At 38.2% G+C, this 25,770-nt stretch overlaps 1 protein-coding gene across 1 annotated transcript in view; it reads left to right on the forward strand.

Moving 5' to 3' along the window:
- Positions 1-7,547: 7,547 nt before the first annotated feature.
- MYO16 (myosin XVI) overlaps positions 7,548-25,770 on the forward strand; it is a gene marked incomplete at both ends in the record, with an annotated part of 418,949 nt that continues 400,726 nt past the window's right edge. Inside the window, one exon of the mRNA XM_082602366.1 lies at positions 7,548-7,575. Within this exon, the coding sequence (XP_082458492.1) occupies positions 7,548-7,575 (28 nt within the window). The remainder of the gene's footprint in view (positions 7,576-25,770) is intronic.

The following is a 25,770-nucleotide window of genomic DNA, read 5'->3' on the forward strand; positions in this document are numbered from 1 at the left end:
GTATTTCGCTGATGTGTCTTCACACCCATCACACTGTAACCTACCCTAAACCACTTAGTTAACACCTCCATACTGGGGTCTAGAGATGTGTATCAACATCTTCTGTGGTCTGGAAATAATTCTATGATATTAACAGCTTACGTATGATTTCCGGCATATATCCGTTAAATTGAAAAAAATTCTATTAAAGTTGTTACAGCTTAGCTGCTTCTTAAGAACCTAAAATTTCATTCCTCTACCCCCTTAATTCCCATATATAAAAATGTAGCCCTCTTGCCTCTATAAAATATTACTTTCTATCTGTAAATCTTTTCCGAACACTTCTCTACGTTTATGGTTGACGGACCTCACATTGCAATGTCTGCCATGATGTAAGAGTAAACATCATTGTGTTAGCCTCATATTAACATTTTGAGAGAAAGCCCACATTGGACATAAATAAACCTTAATAGGATACAGAATCAGGAGGCATCACAGCAATAAACCAGTGCAGCACACCTAAGCAAAGAACAAAGGGGTGGGGGGCAGGGAAGGAGTGGTAGATCACGCACCTATGATTCTTTTTCACTTATGTCCCCACCTCATTTTACCCACCATCCTACCTTCTCCACCTTTGCCTCTCTGGTTCACCCACTGGAGGCATCTTGATGATGAAAAGGATGTATCATCATCTTAGGATTTCATTAGCCTCACCCAATGTAGGCAGAATTGACCTGTCTTTATTGCTTAATTCTGAGAAGCTTCTCCAATCATCCATTGGTGTGAAAAAGAGAGAGAGGGAGAGGGAGAGGAAGAGAAGGAGAAAAAGAAGAAGAGGAAGAAGAAGTAGGGAGAGGAGAGGAGAGAGAGATTCCGACAGGAAATACAAGGTCATGGATTATGGATCAGAGAACAGACTTTCTCTTCACAGAGCATTCTGGTGCTGGCTTCCTGAGCCTCAATCCCCATAGAACAATACAGTGAAAGCCTCATATTATAGTGGGCACAGGAAAGGGAACAGAATTAGAAACCTCTAAGCTCTTGTAGGCTTTTAGCACATTTTCCCATCTACAGAGAGATAGATAGATAGAGAGAGAGAGAGATAGATAGATAGAGAGAGAGAGAGAGAGAGAGAGAGAGAGAGAGAGAATGCAAACCTTCTCCAGAGAGGAGAGGAGAAAGTCTCCAGCTCCATCACCCTGAAATTTAACCAGATGAGTCTGGGGAGGAGATAATTCTTCAAAATCTCCCCAAAGCTACGCTATCTCTTGCCTCCCAGGCGTGTTTTTTACACAATCATCCTTAAACCAAGGTGGCCGATGCTCTTTGCCCTGATGGTGCAGACTGTGTAGACATGTGAAAATAGTTATGGAGACCTGTCCCCCAAGAATGAGTGCTATTACAACTTCTCCAAAAATGTTTAGTCTTTAAGTTTGGGAAATAATTTAATGTTATTTATGAATTTCTATATTTCAATGTACATTTCTTTTTCCAAATCACTTTAAAATGCTGTTAACATTTTGTCCCTTCCAGTTTAGAGACTGTACATTATCCTTTGAAGTCCAAAGTGAAATCTGGAACCAGGGAATTAATTTGGAAGAAGAAAGTCCTTAGTGTTTAAACTTGCCATCAAATTGTCCCATGAAGCATATTAAAGGAGCCCTTCGTAAGGAATATTGAAAAGGCAAATGAATAAGTTTATTGCACCTACACACTCAGATAAGAAGGCTGATCTTCCACTCCATCACTTGTCTCTTTTCCTTCTTTTTCAAGTAGAGTCAATTTTGTTTTCCCAATTGTTCAATAATCCTGCGTTTAATAAAATTCTCCTCCAGACATTATGTGTAGTGCCCCAGAAGATGTTTTAGATTATTTCTAATTCTGTGGTTCTTCATTTGGTGACCCTTGAATATTCACTAATGTTTTGGACTTCATAGGGAATGAGAAAAGTAGAAAGTCTACACCTCAGTAAGTAATTATCTACTAAAAAGAGGCTTTTCATGTGATACAATTAGAGAAGAATTTAAAGCATTGTACTATCAGATGCTAGATTGACTGGTACATGGAAAAGTGAATAGAGGGTTCAGTTAAGGCTAGGACTTATTTAGTCCAAAGTCAGTCAAGAAGAGTTTGTAGGTTAAATGGGTTCAAAATGAATACCAAAGGATGCATACAAATTGAATAAGTAACTTAGTGTGTATGTAGATAAGTGTATGGGTGGTTAGATTGTAGATAAGGACATGTTTTTTAAGAGACATATTATTTTAAAGGAATGTATGGGAATGGGAAAGTATGAAGGAGAGCCTCCAAATTTAATTGACTCAAAATTCCTTTCATCCTCTTCAGGAAAATTGACATTATGTGTTAGGTCATTGAAATACTTCAGGTAATTGTCTTCTAGTTGACAGGTGTGTATAGATCTGCCCAACCATCAGAGTCTCATTTCCCAGCTCTATCTCTCTTAGTCAGGCCATCACTGATCGCTGTACTTACCTTCATCACCAGTGGAAGGTCATTCATGTGTCTATCCCACCAGTTACAGGAAGCTGCGTACTCCTTCAAATGGATTGAAGAACAAGGCAGAGAATACTTCATTGTTTTCATACAAGCACCCATATTACACATATGCACACAAACTTAGGTGCAGTCATACAGACATCAACTAGCATGTCCATTGCTTACTTACAGTTAAGATATGAAACTCTTGTTGGCAAGGTCAGACTTTGGTGAGGTGAAACAGTATCTGAAAATCGGCGAGTCAGCCTAGATAGTTGTAACATATGCTGGGGAGATTTCAAAGTGGTTGTTACCATTCAAGTGAATGAATTTGCAAAGGTTTTACAAATTCCCTTTCTTAGATACCCAATTTAATTGATACTCATTAGAACTCAAAGCATTTCATTTTGATTAGAGAGAAAAAAAAATCGCAAAAGGAATGTGAGTAACCAGATGCCCCTATGGAGGAATTAGAGCATCCCATATACCCTGCGTGTATGGAGACATCTCTATCTATCAATCTATTTATCTATCTATCTGGATATATGTATATATTTCTGTAGTGATACACATAAATGCATATGTTATATTACTCTATCTTGCATTGCATAAAGAGTAATTTTCAAACTTTTGTGGAACAAATTTAAAATTACATTTTTTTTACTTTACATTGCTGTTCTATGAAAATATTAGTATAAATGCTGATGAGTGTTTTCTGACCCTTATATTACATATTCACATTGAGGCACTAAAGCAGTGCTCAGCTGAGTGAGTGTCCTCACTGCTCTGCTGACACAGAGAGGGTGGTTTTTATTAACCTCTACTTTCTTTCTAGCCATGCAGATCAATATTGTAAATTCCCCCCTCTGTTAGTCCCACAATTGTCTACATCTAAGTTAAATGTCCACTTGTTCTGGAAGGAGACTTGTGAGGCTGTTTGAAGGTGAGGAGTCCTGAATCTGATAACCAGAGGTTGAATAGTCTGACAGAAAACCAAATTGGCCCCGACAGGCAGCAGGCTGTGGAAAGGGGATGTGATCAGAGAGGCTGGGACCGGATCAGTCAGGCAAGGAAGGCTTGATCCTGGTTCTGAGGCACCAGAGGATAACTAGTGAGGCTGAAAGTCTAGCAAGAACTGACTTTATTTATACCTTTTCTTCTTGACAACTCAGGATCAGTCCTTCTCTGCAGCCTTCAGGAAAGGACCATTTAAGCCTTATAGAGTCCTAAATGATTAAACCAGATTATTGTTCTCAGGAGAGAAGATCTTGACTCCATCTACTCAGAAGCATTCATTATTTGTGATAGGCGATACTATAAATTTAATTTCCAGCCATTCTGGGTTGGGGTGGGGGTTACCTGTGGATCAAGGTCCCTCAACCTGTATGTAATTTTCTCCATTAAAGTCTAATATTTTTAGGCCCCAACCCATAACCAGAGCAGAAGCAAAGACTACTTTATCTCACAACTTGAAGTTGCTTTACAATCAATTTGTGCATGTGATTTATAGCCTCACTTGCAATTTTTATAGCACCCTACCTAAACTGGTGGTGTTTGTAAAGTTAAGTTTTAATTCCATCATTTAATAAATTCTGAAAAAATGCAGAATTGTGAGGTTTGGGAATTATCTATCAAAAGACTGATGTAACAGATCCCCCCAGATAGGGGTTGAAATGGAGTAGTATTTCACCTGTGAGCTTTCACTAGAAAAACTATTTTGAAGCTGTATATCATGCACATTCCATTTTTAAAGATATTTAATAATAAGTGCTTGTCTGTCACCAGGGTCATTCCAGTTTCATATTTTTTTTTTTCCATTCTGGAAATAACTCAGCCTTATTTGAAAAAATCTGGTGTATAACAATGCTAACCTTTAAAAGAAAAAAAAATCGTGTTTTTAATCAGAATTAGCGTGAATAGTGAGCAGCTGTTTGGTGTACAAAAGAGAAAAAAGAATTTCTTTATTATTCCAAATTGCTTCTGAAATATTGTGTGTGACATTCAGTGAGAAAAATTGTTCATTGTAAATTCTGAAAGATAATCAAATCTTTGTGCTTTATTAGTGTGTATGTTTTGTAGCAATGAAAAACAACTTTCAAATGCGTGATTTCATTTTGTGATTAATGACCATAATCTGTGAAATAAATTGTTAACTTATATCTAATCCAATCTAGGTCTTTATTGTTACCATCATCACCAACTCTGATGTTATATTTCAAGTATCAGATTCAGAGGACCCCAAACTGGTCCATGTGATGTCATAACACTGAGCTGAGTTTTGTAGAGTTGGGTAGAGATCAAGAAATTATAATCAATTGTAAATCACCATTATTTTTCTACTTTATCAAGGGAGTGGAGTTAATAGAGTCAAAATTATTTTCCTTCAGTAATAATGCCTGCAATAGAAGCTACTTTTTGTTTGATAATGATGGAAAATATAAAGATGTATTTCTTTGTGGTTAAATGTAGTTCTGCCAGTGTTTTGGGCATGAGTATGTGGTTTCAGAGACAAAAACATGAGAGAGACTCTTAATCTGGGGGAATTATATGTATATACAGTTCATGCATATGAACCAGATTCTAAGTATTTTGAGAAAGCTAAGAATAACTTTCTGGGGATAGCTTCCTTTAACCCTAAAGTGGATTGGATGTTGCTTCTACATACAATCCTTGCCCTATAATTTTTATCACACTACACTGCGCTAGCTTGGTTGTCTATATTTCACCAGACTATAAGCACTTTGAGGGCAGGGGTGAAGTCACCTTTCCCAGTGTACCTCCAGTAGCAAGAGTCAAAGACTTACCAAATGTTTATGCAATGAATGAATAATAAACACTTTTGGTAATGAGCCCTTGACGTATGGGGAGAGATGTTAATTCTCACAAAGGAATTTGGTAAGAGTTCTTACAGGAGGAGGGTTTAAGTTACTTAATAGTAGATTTTTGGGGCTCAAATCAATCATATTTTCAATGGCATATTTTCTTTGCCAAGCACATATCATGCTTCTCTGACACTCATACATTATTATTTTCCTCTCCATGAGTAAATGGTGTCATAGAACTCACTTGTCTTAAGAACTTTGTTGAGAATGAATTATATAGAGGTGTGCAATTTGCAGAAAACAAAGAAATGCATGTATTTAAGGAAGGTATATAGATAACATACCTATCTTTGTGTTAAGAGGAGGGGACAGGTGTACCTAGATGGATAGCACTTTCCCCCAAGAGAAGCTGTACAGCATTCACATAAAGTCATCATTACTGTGTGCATCTGTGAAGACTTGTATTGAGGTAGGAAGAGAGAGCCTTGTTTTCTTTTTTGGAAGCAGATATAAGTAGTTGTCTCATGGTTTTATTAGGAAACATTTCAAAACACACAGGAGATCTTAAACAATAGACTCTATAATCCTTGTATTTAAGGGGTATGTTTTAGACATATTTTTATTCCTGAAAACACTTAAAATGGCAACTTGATAGCAATGACTGTCAATAATTGACTGTGGAATGAATGAATAAATGAGGAATATGCATTGCTGATAATGGCTGAAAATCCTCATTCTTATTCTTGGGAAGACAAGTTAAGGTGTCTATTGCAGTCATTTGATATATAGCTAAATACCATTTCCTTGTTACTGCTGATGGCACCTTTTTGTGGAACACCAACGATATCAATTAGAATTTGTATATGCATTTTTCTAAACTTCAAGCTAAAGGTTAGGACTTGTACTCGCCATCTGTAGGTGAGGAAGCTGAGGCTCTTGGAGGCTAAATCACTTATCCAATTAGACACCGTGGTGAGGGATAGAATCTAGATGTGAACTCAGGCCATTCTGATCCAAACCTTGAACTTGTTCTACGTCATACTGCAAAAGCAGAATGATGCCTTGGTTAAAATTTAAGTCGTGGCCAACCCAATACATAGGTTTGAATTTTATAATCTTTGGGTTTAATAAAGGCATTTCTTTTTGAGTTTTGCTTAGTAAGGGAAGCTAAGACCTAGGCTTCTATCTTAGAAAGATGTACATAGTTAAAACAGTGTTCATAGTTATCTCTCCAGTGCCCTCAAAATTTGAAACACAACTTCTAGGCTATGTCAACTTGTTTTGTAGATCATCATTAAAAAGTATCAATTTGTAAAAATAATTGTCTTGCATTTATAAGCAGCTTACCTATGACCTTTTCTTTGGCTAACGTGGTTATTGCATTGTTGAGTGTACTTATTTTTGTTGCAATAACGCTTGCAGACCATACATTTCTTTCTTTCTGATTCCAATTCAGTTAGAATTACTTTGCCCGCTTGTACAGTGAAATTCACTGCAGTCTGCAGAGGTAGCAGAAATCTAAATTTGTAAAGCTTTGCAAACCAAAAGCTTTTTGTGGATCATTTAAGTTTTACATTCTGCATAGAAAACCAAAAAGATGTATTGTGAAGTATAATGTATTCTTCATCATGAGGGGCAGATCCAAAGACCTGGGATTCTAAGAGGTGGTTATTTTGAGATCCTGCTATCAATTTCCTATTCACACACAGCAACTGGTGGCAACTAAAAATAATCAGCTTGGGGACCAGCTAAGAATCTGGTCACATTCGGCTCAGGGACAACGTGCAGAAATGAGATTTAGGGTCCCTCCTTCAGTCGCTTCTCTCCAGCCCCCTCATTAGCTAGTTTGCTGCCATCTGAAAGCTATTGAAAAGCCATTAACAGGCAGGAGAGAGCCGCACTGCAGCACACCTCGGAGCCGGCAGAAGGTGGGTGCATGTGAGCGCCAATTAGAGGGCACGATTCCCGGGATTGTGGCACTAGGAACCCTGTCAATCAAGGGGCTACAATAGCACGTGCGGCAGTGGTGGCTCCAGACCCGCGGAGAGGCTGATCTGAACTCCAGCTGCTGAATGAGAATGAGTTTGAAGCTTTTTGCACAACCATGGAACAGAGCCTCGGTTCAATAATGCATCCCGAGGTAAACTGTTACCTGAGGAGAAGCTCTCAATAATGCATTTCCTGGGGACGACAGTTGTAGCTGAAGAGAATGCTGGAACCTGTAGCAAGATTTCAGTCTGAGATGGAAAGATGTCTCACTATCATTTTATCAAGTGCTGTAAGTAACCTTGTTATTTTGCTCAGATGGTTATTTGTCTTCTTAAAATATTATTTTATGCAGATGCCAGCCTTAAGGCAGGTCTGCTGGAATGCCACATCTGCATGAGTGACATAGAATGGTGACTTTGAAAGGTGTTTTACATGCTAAATGAATTTCTTCTTAATACCGGGTTCTGAAATAATTCCAGTGTGATCCAAATGCTGATAGTATAGAAATCTTTAAAACTCTGGCTTTTTAAGAAAAAGATACACACACATAGCTAATTTTAAAAACAATCCATAAAAAAGAATTTGATAAGGATATTTCCAGGTATCAGCACATGTTAATAAAATGTTTGCATAAAAACTTAGTTCATTAATATATGGCTGAGGCCATTTAGTTATTATTTTATTCTCAAGTTTTACTGCTTGTGTCTACACCTAATGTTCAACTTGTAAGCTTCATCTTTGGGTTTATCCTTGACTGTAAACTTTCATCCTTGCATCAGTCACCTTGCCATGATCAGGGACTAGGGTGACATCTGTACCAAATACTCTACACTGATGCTGGTATGGTGAAAAAGAGTTTGGCACTGGCTTTTCTCATGGGTCCATCAAGGATTTCTTCAATGCCTGAATTTTTAACAGGATTTTCTGAGCTAGACAAAAGCTGCATCTAAGCCTTTTTTGGATGGTAATAAAGAAGAGGGAGACATTTTTGGTAAAAATGGCTCATTAGAGATGCATTTTTTCTCCTGTAGCACTTCTGAAAAGTTCTATACATATATGTCATTGTCTTAATGTGACAGATGACATTTGTAGAAAATGGTTCCCTCCTAAGATGAGGGTTTTGTTGGCAGAGGACATGACAGTGTTACCTTTAAGTAACATCATTCAGGGAATACATGTTTGGAAAGGATCTTGAGTTGTGCATTAAAAGGGAACCTAAAAAATCCTTGGTAATCAAGAAGGGGACAAGATTCAGCTTTTTCTTGCCTTTTGTGGGGAATGCATATGGGAGTAAAAACTCTATGATTAATGAAAATTACAATTCCTTGCTATTCAGCACACCCAGGAGAGGCATGTTTTTGGCTTGCAGGACAATTTTAACTCCAAAAAGAATTCCCTTGTAAAATCACTTGTTTGTAAGTTTGAAAATTAGCTCTCTAATTAATAAAAGTAATTTGTTATGATGTGCAGCGTTTAGGAATTGTGAGGAGTCTTTGTTTTAACCCCAGAAATCTTGGGGTTCTCGTCTTGGTGAAATGTACCTAGGGCCACACTCTTGGCTGGTTTTGTGTTACCCCTCATGTTTTACTGCACCAGCAGAATGTCATTATTTCTCCTCTCTGTGCTTTGTGCAGAGGAAACTCCTGGAACCCTCTGCACCATTTCTACAAGGAACCTGGGTGCTTCTAGGCAGCATGTACAAACCTAGTGGAAGGCAGCCACGGAGCATGAGCAGAAGCAGAAAGGGACAGGGTGACATGAACTTGGAGGTTCAGGGAGCAGTTGGTTGCCAAATATAACATGAGACTGCCCTTTCCTGCCTTACATTACTTTTGTTGCAGCCAAGTTATTTGAGTTTAGAATTTCAGAAAATTGGAAGAAATGATGATGTGTGACCCATGGAAGCATTTGAGATAATTCTTGCAGTCCAGATGAAATCTAAAATTAATGAATAGTGAAATGATCCAAATACCTGGAAAAAGTGTTGCTGATGAATTTATCAGAGTAATTACCAACTTCTTACTAAAGATTCGACTATGTCCTAAGTTCTGTATTTGGCAATAGCTATAAAATGGAAAAGAAGCATGAATATTGTCAAATGCTAACTTCTTCTAAGGTGGAATGGCACGGCCTGCTAAAAGGAGTTCAGACATTATATGTCATCATGTGCCACCAGTCAAGGGACATTTTGCAGTATTGACCTCAATCTTGAAGAATGAATAGAATATAGAAGGAATAACGAGGGCATTTACAGCATCAGAAATGTTTATTGATAAGGATCATAATTCACAGTTGAATCACTATTCCTGTTGCAGAAGATGTTACCATACTCTGTTCCCTTGACCTTGATATTAGGGTGATGGATTGGCAAGGTTAACTGGCTGCTCCATTCTGCACACTCCATTCCTTCCTCGCATGAGCTCTGTGTCTTCCACGGGCCTGTCTTTTTTATCCTGGCCCTTGTTGGTCACCGTATCACATGTCCACTTCCAAAATGGGTAGCAGTGCTGGAAGTGGATCAATTCCAGGGGAGGAGCCAGAGCTACTGAAAACATTCAACAACAGAGCCACATGGGATCCTAGGAAGGCAGCCTTAGGGTGGGATGTTGGGAGACCAGTGAAGAGTGCTTCCAAGGAACTTTTTTTTTTTTTTTTTTTTTTTTTTTGCGGTATGCGGGCCTCTCACTGTTGTGGCCTCCCCCGTTGCGGAGCACAGGCTCCGGATGCGCAGGCCCAGCGGCCATGGCTCACGGGCCCAGCCGCTCCGCGGCATATGGGATCCTCCCAGACCGGGGCACGAACCCGTATCCCCTGCATCGGCAGGCGGACTCTCAACCACTGCGCCACCAGGGAGGCCCCCAAGGAACTTTTAATCATCTAGGGAAGTAGTCATCAGTCATCATTTAATGTTAAAGCAGGTATATACCTAAAGGTCTAAATGTAGATTTCAACAGTAGCTGCTAGCTCTGACTTATGGAATTATCAATTATTACAATTTAATTAACTGTAATTATAATTAATTATAACTGGTTATTATAATTATAATTAATTATAATCAGCCATCAGAATAATAATCATAGTTAAACACTTATACTTAAATATTTATATATTAATTATGACTAATTAAATATAAAATTCTTTATATGATAATTATAATTATCAGTTACTTTAATAAACTATTCTATATTTTAAAACCTGTCTACAATAGGCATGTTTTACTTTTACAATCAGAAAAACAAAACTTTAAGACAGTATAAGAGAGACTATTCAAAGAAAGAAGTGGCTTAGACTCACATCACCACCCACGTTCCTCTTGACTCCATGGGACCTGGCCTAATTCTAATGTGCCATACATCTTATACAGAAATGTTAAAAACTAGAGTCTAAAAATGTATCGTGGAAGCACGTTGTAGCAGGAAGGTTTAGGAACACCACAACAAAAAGTGCTGATGTTTCCTGTGTCTCTGTGGCCCAGAAGGATCTTCAGATGGGTCTACAGTGATACTGAGATGGTGAGATTCTGAGTTGTGCCTGGTGAGGGTGACCTGTGAATTTGGCCGGAAATCTCAGCTGAGGTCCAAGTGGAAATGAGAAACTAAGGAGAAAATGAGCTCTAGGGAGTCATGGGCTCCCAGAGTTCTAGTGCCTTGTGAAACCTTGCGCCTGCACTTCTGGTTTCCTCTTAACAAACTGGAGCTGAAGCTTGAGGTGTGCCCCATGAAATTCCCTTCTGTGCCTTGGGAATTAAAGTGTTGGAACAACTCCACCTGGCTTCTATCTCTCCCAGTTCAGTTCTTCTCTAAGTATACGGGGTTGGAGCAGCACTCTTTATGGTAGAAGGAAGGTTAAAGTTATTTAAAATAAATAAACTCCAGAACTGCTAATTCACTCACAGCAACCGAGGAGGATTTATACCAGAAAGGATGCTATTTTGCATATTAAGCACGTTTTACAATATATCAAGACCACCTTATTTTTGTTTTTCTTGTCACTCATTCTCGTAAATGCTACTTCTGCTAAGATGCCTTGCCAGATCTTGCACTGATTGTCCATGCTCTTCACTTGTTTGAAAACCTCTAGCTCATTGAAACACCACCATGCTGCTCCTGTGCCTGCCTTGTCTCCCTCAGCCTGCTCTCTGCCCATCCCAGATCCAGGGTCCATCCTGCACTCCCTCATCCTCACCTCCCTTTGTTGCACTCAAGGGACAAACGCCTAACCCAGGTTGAATGCAGATTTCCAACTTGTCTGTCCTTATACCTCAGCAGTGGACGATCCTTGATGTCAGAGCAAAAGCAGACAAATCTCCTTTTAGTTCTAGACAGACAAGACTCTTCCACACTCTTACCATGTTTCCCTGGTTGGCATGATTGCTCAGACCTAGAGATTCCCTGGATCGCCTACTAGGGAATAGGTAGGAGAGAAAATAGAAACCGTCAGATGTAACTCCTGCATCTTCCCACCATTATGTCTACAAAGGTGCCAGCGTGTGAGTTTCTCTTTGCTCACTTCTGTTCTGTAGTCCTGAATTATTTGTCCTTGTACCCAAAGCCAGTGTGCTCTGGACTCTACCTGGTTCCTCCCTCCTTCATTTACCCTTTTCTCTCCTACACCACCGAGCTCTCTCCACTGCACCATTTCCATCAGTTTGAATACAATTAAACAGTCCCCCTTGACCTCCTGTTCCTTTCTGGCCACCACCTCATTTCTTTGTTTCCATGGTCACACCTTAGAAAAATTGACACACGTGACCTCTGACCCTCATCAATGTTTTTACTCTCCCAGCTGGTCCATTCATTACTTCACTGAATCCACTTTGATTAAACCACCTTGATGTGGTTAAATCCCGCAGACGTTACTCCTTCCTCGTGTGAGTCAATTTCTCACGTGACTTCACTTCTTCTTTTACAGTTCTTGGGAGTTTTCCCCTAAGTCCCTGGCAGCTTTTCCTCTGCTCCATTGCCGGCTTTCTCTCTTTAGAGTTCGGCCCTGACACTTTGCAGAATCCCTGGTGACCGCTTCCATTCCTGTGGTTTAAACACCATCTATATTTTCTCAAATATGTACCTTTAACTCAGATGTCCCCCGCTTCTTTCTTAACAACATGGACATCTTTTCTGGCTAATGAAGATATTTCTAAGCATTCTTCTTTTGACAGTTAAGTAACATTCTTTAGCATTTGTTAAACCATACCATTTATTTATAAACTCTTTCCTTTTCGATAAGCATGAAAACTTATTTTAGTATTTCTGGCTTATATTACTAGAGTATTGATTCACAGAAGCAGGGCTGCTGAATCAAATGGCTTGTGGATCTTTAAGTATTGTAGAAACTGCCAGATTTCTTTCCAAGTAGCTATAGCACTTCAGATTGCCACCACTAGCAGAGAATGTGCATCTCTGCATCTTTGCCAACCAGAGATGCTACTGGTTGAAGATGCGTCTATCTTCAAATGTTGTCAACTCCACGGTGGAAATATAGTTTCTGACAAGGCTCTGCTCTTATTCCACTGATAATGAAAAAGGTTTCCCCATTTTTATTAGGCTTATTTCTTCATATCTGTTCTCATTTTTATGTTGAATTATTTATCTTTTTCTTATCAACTTTATATAATATTTTATATTAAGAAATATTCATATTTTTCTGGATATGTGCTGAAGAGAGCCTTCTTATTTTTTTCTTTTGTCTTGGTTGGCATCTAATTTTCTTGTAATTGTATAGAAATGATGGCTCTCTTGTCTATTACAGATTTTGCTTTTATTTATTTCTTTGGGTTGTCTGTTTTTCCTGAAGCTAAGTGATTGATCTTTTACATGTTATTCTAAACTTTAATTCTTACATTTTTAATTCTAATCCTTGTGAAATTAAGATGTTTATGTGATGTAAGATGACAATCACTTTTTTCTCGTTACACTGATCCATTTGTCTAGTTCTTGGCCATACTCTGTTGGTAACTGTGTCTTGATAGTAACCTTAATATATAATAAGACAAGTCCCTTCTGATTTTTTCATACTGTTCTTATATATTCTCAAATATTTACCTTTCCTTTCAATATTAAAATTATTCAACCTGTCTTAAATTTAAAAAAATCCTTGATCAGGTTAAAAATATTGCTCATAAGATTAAATGTAATAATGTCTTAGAATAAGATCTGTAGATCGATAGTATCTATAATTCTACTAAATCAATTAGTTTTGATATGTAACACAACTGCCCCAAACTTACCTTTAGAACAGTGTATTGATAATCTTTATATGAATATTTTATATATGTGTAAGAATATTTTATTATTTTATCAACATTATTTTATCAAACATTTTTTAAATAAAATAAGTAAAGCTCTCATACTAGTGATAAATCTAGGACTCATAAAACCAACACAATTAAGAACAAGATAGAAATCACTAAATGTGCTGCTAAAGATAAATCTTTAGTGTAAGCTATCTCTGTCTGTATCCAAATCCAAATATACCTCTCTACCTACCTACCTATCTATCTATCTATCTACCTATCTACCTATGTATCTATCTATCATCTACCTTTTATATCTATATCTATATCTATCCTTCCTGTGTCATCAGTTGTGAAGTAAAAAACCAGAGTTGAAGCCTATGTATAAAATGATAAAATAGTATAGTGTATGTCTATTGTTCCACATTTGACTGCATTGTTCATGTATTCCACTTTTATACAGACTCTTAGGAGTGTCAAGGCTCCGTGTGCCCTGCCGGTCCATCCAGGATATATCTTTGTGTATTTCTGCAGTGTTGACCTTGCATTATTAAAGGCTTGTCATTATATCTCGAGGGTTCCACACCCATGTCCTTACCTGGCATCTGTTATGCTAATGTGATACGTTCCCTTCTGTAGGCTCTTTGGTGAATGAAAGGGGACTCTTTATACTTTCAATGGTTGACTCACACTTAGTGTCACTTGAGGGGCATAAGTGCGCTATGGCAACTAAACTGAGCTGGGTGGATTAATTTAGTTTCCTATTCCTTCTGTCTTATTCATTCATTAATTCAGATATTAATTAATTCAAGAAATATTTTTGAACTCCTTGACTTTTCCAAGCACTGATCTAGAGCTAGCTCACATCCCTCACATTTTGAAATTCCCATGCCAGTGATGAGACAGAGAGTAAATAAATAAACAGATGTAGATAAAAATGTTTGGTATCAGCAACTGATGTGAAGAAAATTAAAAAGTTTAAAGATCTCATGGGTGGCCTGAGAACAGAACAATTTTAAGGGACAATTTTAAATAGGTTGTTAAGGGACAGCATCTCTCAAGAAGTGACCTCTGAGTGATTGAATAAGTGAGGAGGTGGGACATGAAGATGTGTGGGAATAGTGTGCCCAGCAGAGGGAACAGCATGTGCAAAGGCCCCGAGACAGGGATGAATGTGGTTCATGTGGTTGATTCAGAGAATCTAGGCTCTCAGAAGTCAACTTTTTTGCTTAAAGTTTCATTAGTACTTTCCAAACTTAGAAATAAATACTTTCAATGTTCTTATTTATTTCGATGTTCTTATCTACTCAAGTTAATATCCCATAATTCCACTTACCTCTACTTCCAAACTTCTTAAAAAAGTTCTTTGGGTCTGTCTCTCAAATGTCTTGCCACCCAATTACTGCATTTTAGCTTCCATACCATCACTGCATTGAGATGTCAAACTCTCTTTTTTCTTCCCCATTTATCTCAACATATTTGTCTAGTTCAGCTCAGCATGAGTCAGAGTTACAAGGATACTTTCTTTCAGGAATGCAAAATGCAGGAAGACTTAGGAGGTTAGAGATGGTCACCTCTAAAAGGAAAAGGATAGAAAGGGCAGTTTGTGGACAGAGATGTGGTCTCAGAAAAGTCGTTTACTTCTAAGATAGGAAATACTTGAGTGGGTTTTAGTTCGCTGTATCTAATTCCTCATCTTGGTAAACTCAAATCCATCTATGCCTCCACACTTGCCGTCATTAAGGCTATGTGTTGAGGCTGTTCTGTGTTTTAAAATCTTGGGGCGTAGTTTAATCGCTTGAGAAATGAAAATAATGATAACAACAACAACAGTAACATTGATGGCGATGCAGATTTAGAAGAGCTTTGACAGAAAGGAAACTTTGTTTCTCATCAGTTGTCATAAATAAATTCATGCTAGAATAGTGCCTATAGTGTCATTGATTATTACAGGAGAAGGACCCTTTCTGTGCCATGCTTTGAAAACTTCTGTTCCAAACCACAGTTGCATTGTTTTCTTTTCTAAGGAGAAAGCATCGTACAACTGCAGAGTCCCTTTAAATGATTCTTAAACTTTTGGATTTTAAACCGACTTCTATCTTTAGAAAAGGACCCACAGATGCTTATGGACAGTTCAGTAAATATGTTATCTCCACAGATAGTTGTGGTTAAAAAAGCTAATCAGGAGCTTCCCTACATCTTTTTTTTTTTTTTTTTTTTTTTTTTTGCGGTACACGGGCCTCTCACTGCTGTGGCCTCTTCCGTTGTGGAGCACAGGCTCCGGACGCGCAGGCTCAGCGGCCATGGCTCACGGGCCCAGCCACTCCATGGCATGTGGGATCCTCCCGGACCGGGGCACGAACCCACGTCCCCTGCATGGGCAGGTGGACTCTCAACCACTGTGCCACCAGGGAAGCCCTTCCCTACATCTTAAAGCAAGATGATAAAATGCAAAAGGGAAATTATCAGTGTCCCCTCTAGAACTACCCTCAGTTCTCTTTAGTTCAGCTTGGAAAGGTCTTTTGCTCATAGGATGTGGTCGAGGGAAGGGTAAGTAAGAGGCAAAAAAGCTTCAGGGTCTTTTGAATAAGGAAAGATGAGAGAAGCTTGAATTATCATCTAGAAATGAGGAGTGATGGGAGAGACAGATACAAATTAATGAATGGTTTTGTGGAAATCAACTGGCTTTTCTTCAATCAGGTAGCAAGAGAGGATACACCCACTGAAGTGAGCGAGAACAAATATGAGATTGATAAAGGGTATGCCTCTCGGTGCCCCCTATTTTAAGCTTATAAAAGTCAATTCTGTGGAGCATAATTGAGGGGAGAAAACCATTTGGAGGTTGAATCGTTTCCTAAATTTCTAGTTCATTATTATTTATCTGAATAACTTTACTTATTAGGTTAGCTTTGGGGGACTGAGTTTACACCCTTTCCCCAGGGCACTCACTCATTTGTCCATCACGCATTCACCCATCTCTGCAGTCAGCACTGGGTACTGGGTACATACATCCCTCGGTCAAGGTCAGGGCTTACCTACCCCAGGTCTAGGCTGGGTCTGGAGGCCCTCAGGCAACAAAAGACTGATCCTACAACAAACCTGGTTTAGGTTAAAACCAAACTTACATTAATAATATTGGACACATATTAATGACACAATAATATTTGTTAAATGAAAATGAGTGATCAATAGTAATCAGTTCACATAATGTCTGTCATTAATATTCTGTAACAAAGCCATGTTTTCACAATTTTTGTCTTTATTTTCCCAGTATCCATAACAATCTTCTCTGCTGAAATGGCCTCCAAACCGTGTAAGGTTTAGTATGGACGCCCCTTATTTGGGCTTTTCTTGATGTTCAGAGATCTCAATCTTGCCCACCTTTGGTGAGATTTCCTTATACTACCTTCACCAGCAAACCTCCCACAGAATATGGAGCACTGTCTGAGTTACCAACAATAATTCTGGGGAAAAGACCTCCATCTTTTCTGCAGTGCAGACACACCAAGTAACAAAGGACAAAGACCTACACGGACAGGATCACAGGAGGACAGTAGCTCAGGAGGCTGGGAGCAGCGGAAAGGATGGGATTTGGCCCCAAATGACAGTGGAACCCAACACTCCCCTTCTCACCCTTTATCCCCTCTCAGTCCTTGCATGCCTCCACCTTGACCCATGCTGACCACGTGAAGATGGAGGAACAGAGAAGGCAGAATCAGAGACTCTAGTCTTCCAAGTTCAGACTGAGCAGGGTGCAGGGATCTGAGGGTTCAAGAGGAGGCAGGAAGCCCTTCTTAGGAGTGTTTCCAAGGTCGAGTACTCACTCCCAGCCCCACTGCCACTCTGCCTAAGACTCAGGCTGACTGTATGTGACCCGTGTCCAGGGCTCCATGTATTTCCTGAATCCCCAGTTTGTGATCCCAAGTCTCTACGAGGAGACAATGTTAGTTCCATGAAAAGAAAGAAGAAAATTAGAAAGAGGAGGGGCTTTTTCTGTTTGTTTGCTTTGTTTTATCTCGGTTTTGGTGGCACATGTGAGGGAATTTTTGTTCTCCATCTTGAGCACAGCACATTTGGAACACATACCATGAAGCTTTCTGAAGTTTGGAAACATATTATTGTAAAAGAAATAATCTATAATAAATATCCAATATAATATAAAGTTGAACCTTTCCTCTACTATGGGAATAAGGTGCACATTCATGGCAGAAGAGAAAGGAAGTGTATGGGCAAAAGGAATGTATCATTTATCAGGAAGGAAGAAAAAATCCTCAAGGACTAGTATATTTTATGAGTCTCTTGGTTGCCATCGACTGAAAATCCACTCATAATAATTTAAGTACAAAAGGGAATTCATTGGCTTTCATATCTGGAAAATGGCCCATATACCTGGAAAGTCTAAATTAAACTGGCTTCAGGTACTGCAGGATCTGGGATCTGGGGACTTAACTGATATTATTTACTCTCTCTGTCTCTATCTCTTTTTCACCTCTTTCTGTCTTTGCCTGTCTTTCTCTGTCTCAGAAAATATGAGACATATACCTACTTTCCAGTGAATTGATATTAAAACAATGACTGGGTCTTTTTTTTAATATATATATCTCCCAGTGTCCATCTAGCAAATCTCATGGAAGGATCTTGAATTGTCCCTCTAGGACCATATCCCCACACTAGAACAGTCACTGATCCTCAGTGTAGCGGCCATTGTGATGGGCTCAACCTAGGTCATGTTTTCAGTTCTGTGGGCAGTTAAATTGGACAACCTTTTTAATTCCCCACTAGGACCACATGAAGTGAGTTAGGAGAGGTGAAGCCCAGAAGGAGGGCTCCCAGCAGAAATGATGGGCCACTCTAGGTAGTTAATGGTACTTTCAGATTCCATATAATGGAGTAGCCAGAAGACAGAAATGAAGATGGAAGGTATGTAAAAGCCTGGGGTTTATTTTGTACAAGGCCCTAATTAGTAGTAATCTTCCATGGGCAAGGTGGAGCCCTTTGATGATGGGTATATAGGTTTTGACTAGTTGTAATAGCTATACCCTTATTCTGTGTTAGTTCTGAGATGAACATAATTTTGAAAAGTCTTCAAGCAGGATGGAGCAGTGAGTGACCAAAGCCAAGGTTGTTTAATGTGATAACTAAGACTTGGGACAAGGGCGTGCTTATTTTGGACATATGGATGTTTATTTGTGAATTGTACTCTTTGTTCTGACATAGGTTTTCAGCTGACATTGAAGAATCTCTTTCATCTGAACATGTCTTACAAATTAATGTGAAGGGCAGTGGTAATCACTTAAAAGCACAAAATATAACCTAGAAACTTACTTAACCTAGAAAGGATAATAGAAATTTTAGCATCTGAATTTTCCCTAAAGTTTTCCCTTTAAAAAGAAAGGGGGGAACCAGACTCTATTAAAGCCAAAATTAAATATTAAATGTGAAATTCATATTTCAGGGTTGAAACTGTTTTATACCAAAATAATGTCAAATATCAAATATTTTACATCAAAGTAACATTTTAAATAGAAAAATTTGCAAGACTCAGGAAAATGATGAAATAAAAAAAATTATTTACAGCCATGAAATTAGAGTTATATGGACACATACACAAGATTTTGCATTAAAAAGAAGAAATTTAAAGAGGAGCTATTAACATTACTAAAGCACACATAACACGTGCTTATTGATCTTGACCTTGAAATACACAATGTTCAATTTAGGGTGCTGTTTCAGGACTCAGACTAAGGGCATCCAGGAAGCTGCATGACTGACCGGTGGGGTCCCTGAGCCAGTCACAGCTTCTGTTTCCTTAGGAGGGAACTAGTGTGTTGAAATTGGCAAGAATCCCATTCTAAGACAGTCTGAACACTAGGGAATTTGTCTATTAAACATATCATCTGGCAGGAATAGAGTGAGCTGAGCCTCTTCCAACCAGAATTGAAGATGTTGACTAAGGATGAAATGTGTAGATATGGATTCAGAGCAGAAGATTGTTTAAAATTTGAGGGCCCCAAAATGTGTACTTGGGGGTAAAGGGTCTAAATCTATTGTGTTGATTATGAGTCCAAAGAGAGCTTCTCTCTTGAGCTACAAAGGAATTCAGCCTTCTCTGAGGCTGTTTTAATGTCACGGCATTGCCCTTTCTTGGAAGGGATAGGGCAGTGATTTCAGTTCCAAATCTCGGAGAAATCCAGTGGCAGGGACATTCAGGAAAAGGCAGGGTTTGTTTTCAGCAGTATGGCAGTATGGCAGCCAAGCTTCTGAGAACAGCCGTCAGTAGGCAGTTCTGATCTTAAAGAGGCTAGACTTCCCCAGAGAAGTTCTCATTAAGTATATATGATAAGAGTTGACATCCAGAGATGGGGCTGTAAGCCACCTGGCTCTGAAGACCTTGAGTGTAGCTGAGTTGTCTCTGAAAAGAAGCCTGGTCATTCAGTGCTCTAGGTATCAGGGTAAACCAATGTGCTGGGTATCAGCACATGGGCATGATTGTGGAACTATTGATGACACAGGACAGAGAATTCATGACATGGTACCCTCCATGAACCATAGATTTGATGAAACATGCAGGTCCACTTGGATAATGAAACAGGAACATCATCACCTTAGGGTGACAATCTTCAGTTTTATTATTACCCTGAAACAAATCCTGAAAAGAATTATGACTGTAAACCTATTTCCACTGAAAAGTTATTTATCATCATCAAATCACTTGTTATTAAAGAAATATGACAACAAAAATATTAAAAGTAGAAAAGTATAGATTGATGTATAAAAAATAAATATACTTTAGGGTGTGCAGTAATTTTTGTGTCCTGTGTATTTGCTTCATTTCCATTTTCATTTAAAGAGAAAACATTTTTTTCACATTCTTTCATTAGAAAAGCATGCCTTAATAATTGGATGGAAACCCAAGAAATGGCCTCTTGATACATAAGTTAAAACATTTGAAAAATCAGTAAAATAGTGAGATGAAAAATATTGTTGATTTTCTTGAGAAGAATTTAAATTATTTAAGTTTATTTCTCCATTTTTCAGAGAAGTGTTTCAGTGCAGGGTTATATGAGACAGGGATTGTCGACCTAAATTCTGAGATATTTTAGGGCATAACATCTATATCTTACCCAAATATAATTTCTTTGTACTATTTTTTGCTCTGCAAAGAGCGATATGGACCTGCAGCTTGATTACTAGGATGTTAAAATCTAGCACTTTAAAAAACACTTCCAAGCTTTAAAAGGGTGTCTTTTTAAGGCTCTGGGGGAATATGTTGAAACTGATTATACTCTTGTCTTTGAAAATCCTCACTGTTCTTTTGTTTCATTGTCATTGTATATGCAGTAAAGATATCTCTGGAAGCATGTTATAACAATTGATTCTGAGAATGAAATTTCTGCTAGGAGAGTTGTTGGGTGCATAGATGTAATTGTGTGTGTGTGTGTGTCTGAGTCTGTGTGTAACACCTGTGTGTAAGCATGTTAATCTCCTTCCCAGACAACTACCTTCCTGGAATTCATAGAAAACATTTGTGTAACGTGGAATCAACGATAAGTTTGCAAGTAAATTTTTCACAAAATACTTAAACTATGTGTATGTTTTTAAATCTCCTGTGATGCAGTGCTTTGTGTCACCTTATTCTCTCTCTTTCTTTTTCTACTTCTTTTATTGTGGTTAAAAAAACTATAAAATAGAATTTACCACTTTAACCATTTTAAAGTATCCAGATCAATAGTGGAAGCATATTCACGTTCCTGTGCCATAGATCTCCAGAATGTTTTCGTCTTTAAAATCTGATTCTCTATACCCATTATACAACAACTCCCACTTTCCCTCTTCCCCTAGGGCCCTGGTAACCACCATTCTACTTCTGTTCCTGAACCTAACTTGGATCCCTCGCCCAATGTGCAGTAAAGTCTACCTACTGACACCAGGTTGTGGTGAAGGAAAGTATAGCGTTTATTGCAGGCGCCAAACACAGAGAATGGGCAGCTCATGCTCAAAAGACCCAAACTCCCCAATGGCTTTCAAGGAAGGGTTTTTAAAGGCAAGGTGAAGGAGGGGGTCTCAGGGTGTGTGATCAGCTTGTGGACAGTCTTCTGATTGTTGGTAGTGAGATATTTTTGGAGTTAACATCATTAACCTTCTGGTTCCAACCAATCTGGGGTCTACCGGCTTGTGGTCAGCATGCAGTTAACTTCTTCTACCTGGTGGGGCTTTTAGTGTCTGCAAAACAACTCAAGGATATATTATCTCTAGCCCTTGAGGAGGAACTAAAGGTCCTATTATTATTTTGTCTTGCTTAACTGTTTTACTTTGTTTCTATGTTTTCTCACTTCTCTGATTAAATTTATTCTTTGGAACTCAGGGAAGGCGTAGGACACTAAAGCTTCTCTGTAAATAAGAGGTGGGGGACACTGGGGGAGGGGTCTGTCTCCTGGAAGCCCCCTCAGGCTTCTGCTCAGTTTCACTTTGTTTCTATGAATTTGACTACTTTAGATGCCTCTTATAAATGAAACCATACAGTATTTGTCTTTGGGGGACTGGCTTATTGCATTTAGCATAATGTCCTCAAGGTTGATCCATTTTATAACATATGATAGGATTTCCTTTCTTTTAAAGGCTGAATAGTATTCCATTACATGGAATATACTTATATATATTCCATATATATACATTTTGTTTATCCATTCATTTGCTGGTGGACATTTAGATTGCTTCCACCTCTTGGCTATTGTGAACTGTGCTGCAGTAAATATAGGTGAGCAAATATCTGTTTGAGATCCTGCTTTCAATTCTTTTGGTTTTATACCCAGAAGTGGGATTGCTAGATCATATAGTAGTTCTATTTTTAACTTTTTGAGGAACATCCATACTGTTTTCCATAGAATTTGTACCATTTTACAATCCCACCAGCAGTTCTCAAGGGTTTCAATTTCCAATTTCTTCCACATCCTTGTCAATACTTCTTATTTTCTGCCTTTGTTTTGTTTTCTTTGGTAATAGCCATTCTAATGGCTGTGAGGTGATATCTCATTGTGGTTTTGATTTGCATTTCTCTGATGAGTAGTGATTTGGAGAATCTTTTTATTTGCTTTTTGGCTACTTGTATATCATCTTTGAAGAAAAGTCTGTTCAAGTCCTTTGCCCATTTTTTGGTTATTTGATTTTTGTTGCTGTTGAGCTGTAAGAGTTCTTTATTCTTTTTATATTCTGGATATTAGCCCCTTATCAGGTACATGATTTATAGGCATTTTGTCCCATTCTGTGAGTTGCCTTTTCACTTTGTTGACTGCATCCTTTGTTGTGTAAAAGTTTCTGTTAGTCCAGTTTGTCTATTTTTCATTCTGTTGCCTGTGCTTTTGGTGTCACATCTAAGAAATTATTGCAAAGTCCAATGTCATGAAGCTTTTATGTTTTTCTTCAATGAATTTAGTAGGTTTAGGTCTTATGTTTAGGCCTTGAATCCATTTTCTGTTAATTTTTGTATATACTGAAAAATTAGGCTCCAACTTCATTCTCTTGCATGTGTGTTTTATTATTTCTTGTGCTGTTATTATTTCTAGTTTTGAACATGTACATCATTAAGTGTGTTCAGTGTGTATAGATTCTGTATCTATGAAAAAATTTTTTCCTTTCGGAGTAAACCATAAAAGTTAATAGAAAATTAAAGTAAACATAGGAAGTCTTATATGTCTTAGATTGTATCCCCTAGAAGCAGATTCTGAGGGGGAGATTCAGGAACACATCACAGTCTGCTGAGGGAATGCTCAGCAGGGGAAATCCATCAGGGAGTGAGGGAAGCAGGGCATGGAACAGACAAGAGCAGAAAAGCAGTGTAGTCTTGTGTAAAGTCTGTATTCATCTCAATTCACTTTTCTCTAGGGTGTAAATCACATCATAGGGTCGTTTCCCCTTGGGTCAGCTGGACGTGTTTTTGGACCTCTGTGTAGGGCATTCAGTGACTATGGCTCATGGTATGTGGGTAGAGTCTTCCACTCCCTGGGAGACTGAGCCCAGCAGGGAATTCTCCTGGGAAGAGGACCAGCCAATACTCAGAGAAGCTGAGGATATTGGTGTACCAGCCAGGGAAGGGGATCTGGACAGGGCACCAGGAGCAATGTAGCTTTCTTCTGCTTTGCCAGTACTGACTTGTGTTGACCATAATTCTGAACTATCAGTTCTAATAGCTGAGTCATAGAATGTGTGGGTTTTTTCTATGTAGGTAGCAGTGTTTACAATGATAACTGATTTTTTCCTCCTCCTACCCATATTTTATGTCCATTATTTCTTTTTTTCTATGTTGAGTAAAACCTTCATTTGGTGGTAGAATATAAGCAATGATAGAGGGCCTCCCTTTTCTAAATTTGAAACAGAAGATAAAGTGGCAACATGCATTCATAGATGTTTTAAGATTAGCCATCCTTTCATTCCACTAACAAGTTGCACACCCCTGGGTTCATTTTGCTAATGTGCACACAGGCTATTTGCATGTGTATGTATAATGAGATTGATCTATACCCCTTTTTTTGTGATGTCCTCATTTAGTTTTGATATCAAGTTTATGTTAGTCTCAGAAAATGAGTTGAGACAGTTTCCATCTTTTCCATCATCTAGGAGAATTGAAGAGACATGCATGCTACCCATTCCTTAAAGGCCTGTAAATCATTTGGGCCATGGTTTTTGTTTGTTTGTTTGCTTTGTTTCATTTGTTTAGTTTTTTCTTTTGCTGATTAGATTGTAACAGTTTAACTAATGTAATGATTATAAATCTATTCAAATTTGTATTTCTTCTTGAGTCATTCTTGATAAGTTATATTTTTCTGGATATTGTCCATTTCTCATGTCTTTCCTTATCTTTGTTCTTTCCTTATTTCAGTTTTTCATTTATATTCTCATTTAATTATTTTCTTCTTTTTTGTTGAGCTTCTTTATTGTTCTAACTACAAATTAGATAGTTTTCTCATTGATTCTAAGACTGGATTCTTTTCTAACATATACATTTAAAGCTATAGATTTATTTCTATGAGCTATTTTAGTTTCATCCATGAATTTGATATAAACTTTCTTTCATCAGTGGTTGGTTCTAAAAATGTATTAATTCTATCATGTTTTTCTACTTAAACTATGCTTTATTTAGAATCAGCTTTTAAGTTTCTGAATATATTGGGAGGTGTGGCCTCATTTCTGTGGTTGAGATGAAGTTCTCAACTGGGTTAAGAAAATGCCTGTCTAACTTCACTTCTTCACTATTTGTTGAAATTTGCTTTGCTTTGCTGCCTAAGACATAGTCAATTCTGTAAATCATCCATGAATTCTTGGAAAAAAAAATGTTTCCCTGAAAATTGGATGCATGTTTCTACTGATGTCCTTTAGATCAAATTATCTATGCCTTTACTAATTTTTTTCTGCCTGTTTAATCTAGCAGTCATGGAGAGAGATGCACAAAAATCTCCCACATTGAGTGTGCCATGGCCACATGAAGATTTTGATTCTAATTGAGATGAAAGCATTTCTGGTAGTTGTACAGTAGAATAATTTCAGGAGTTCATTTCCTAGTTCCCTTAACTTATTTTTTATATTTTTGGTTTGCTACAATATAAAGTCCTTAAGCCAACACATTATGTGGGGCCCTCCAAAGCCAAAGCACAGGGCTACTAAAGATTTTAATAGATATTGCACATTTATTTCTGAATATAGATCTTGGCTTTTTCCTTTATGTATTTTGTCTGCTGGCTCTCACTTTTTGTCATATGGAGATGCACATTTGCTGAGCGGCGACTTCTGGCTGTGATACATGTCTGTACATTTTTATCTAGAATTGCAGGGCAGTCATATGTATAGGCATCTCCTTCCCCACCCTCACCCCCAAAAAGTCACATTGTAGAGCAGGAAATCCAACACATGGTAAACTTGGCTACACTGTGTCCGGCCAGATAATTTTGTGAGGAAAAACAATTAGATGAGAAGTATGGTGTCAGTGTGCCCTTCTGTAAGAATAGAAGTGATAAGCATTTATCTACTACACCTTGAATTCTGGATCTGGTCCTAGTAATATACATGATATTCCTGCCAACTCTCTAATGGCCCATTAAATGGTTTCATTTAACAACAGCAAAAATATTGAACATCTGCTACTCCAGAGACTTAAGAATAAGCAGTGGATAAAACACCCCAAGTTTCTGACTTTGTGGTGCTTATAGATAAACGAGAAAATATGTACGTCTTTTAGTAGACAGCGTTAGTATTGGTACG

Source organism: Mesoplodon mirus (genome assembly GCF_964341445.2).
Source record: "Mesoplodon mirus genome assembly, chromosome: 17".
Classification (NCBI taxonomy): Eukaryota; Metazoa; Chordata; class Mammalia; order Artiodactyla; family Ziphiidae; genus Mesoplodon; species Mesoplodon mirus.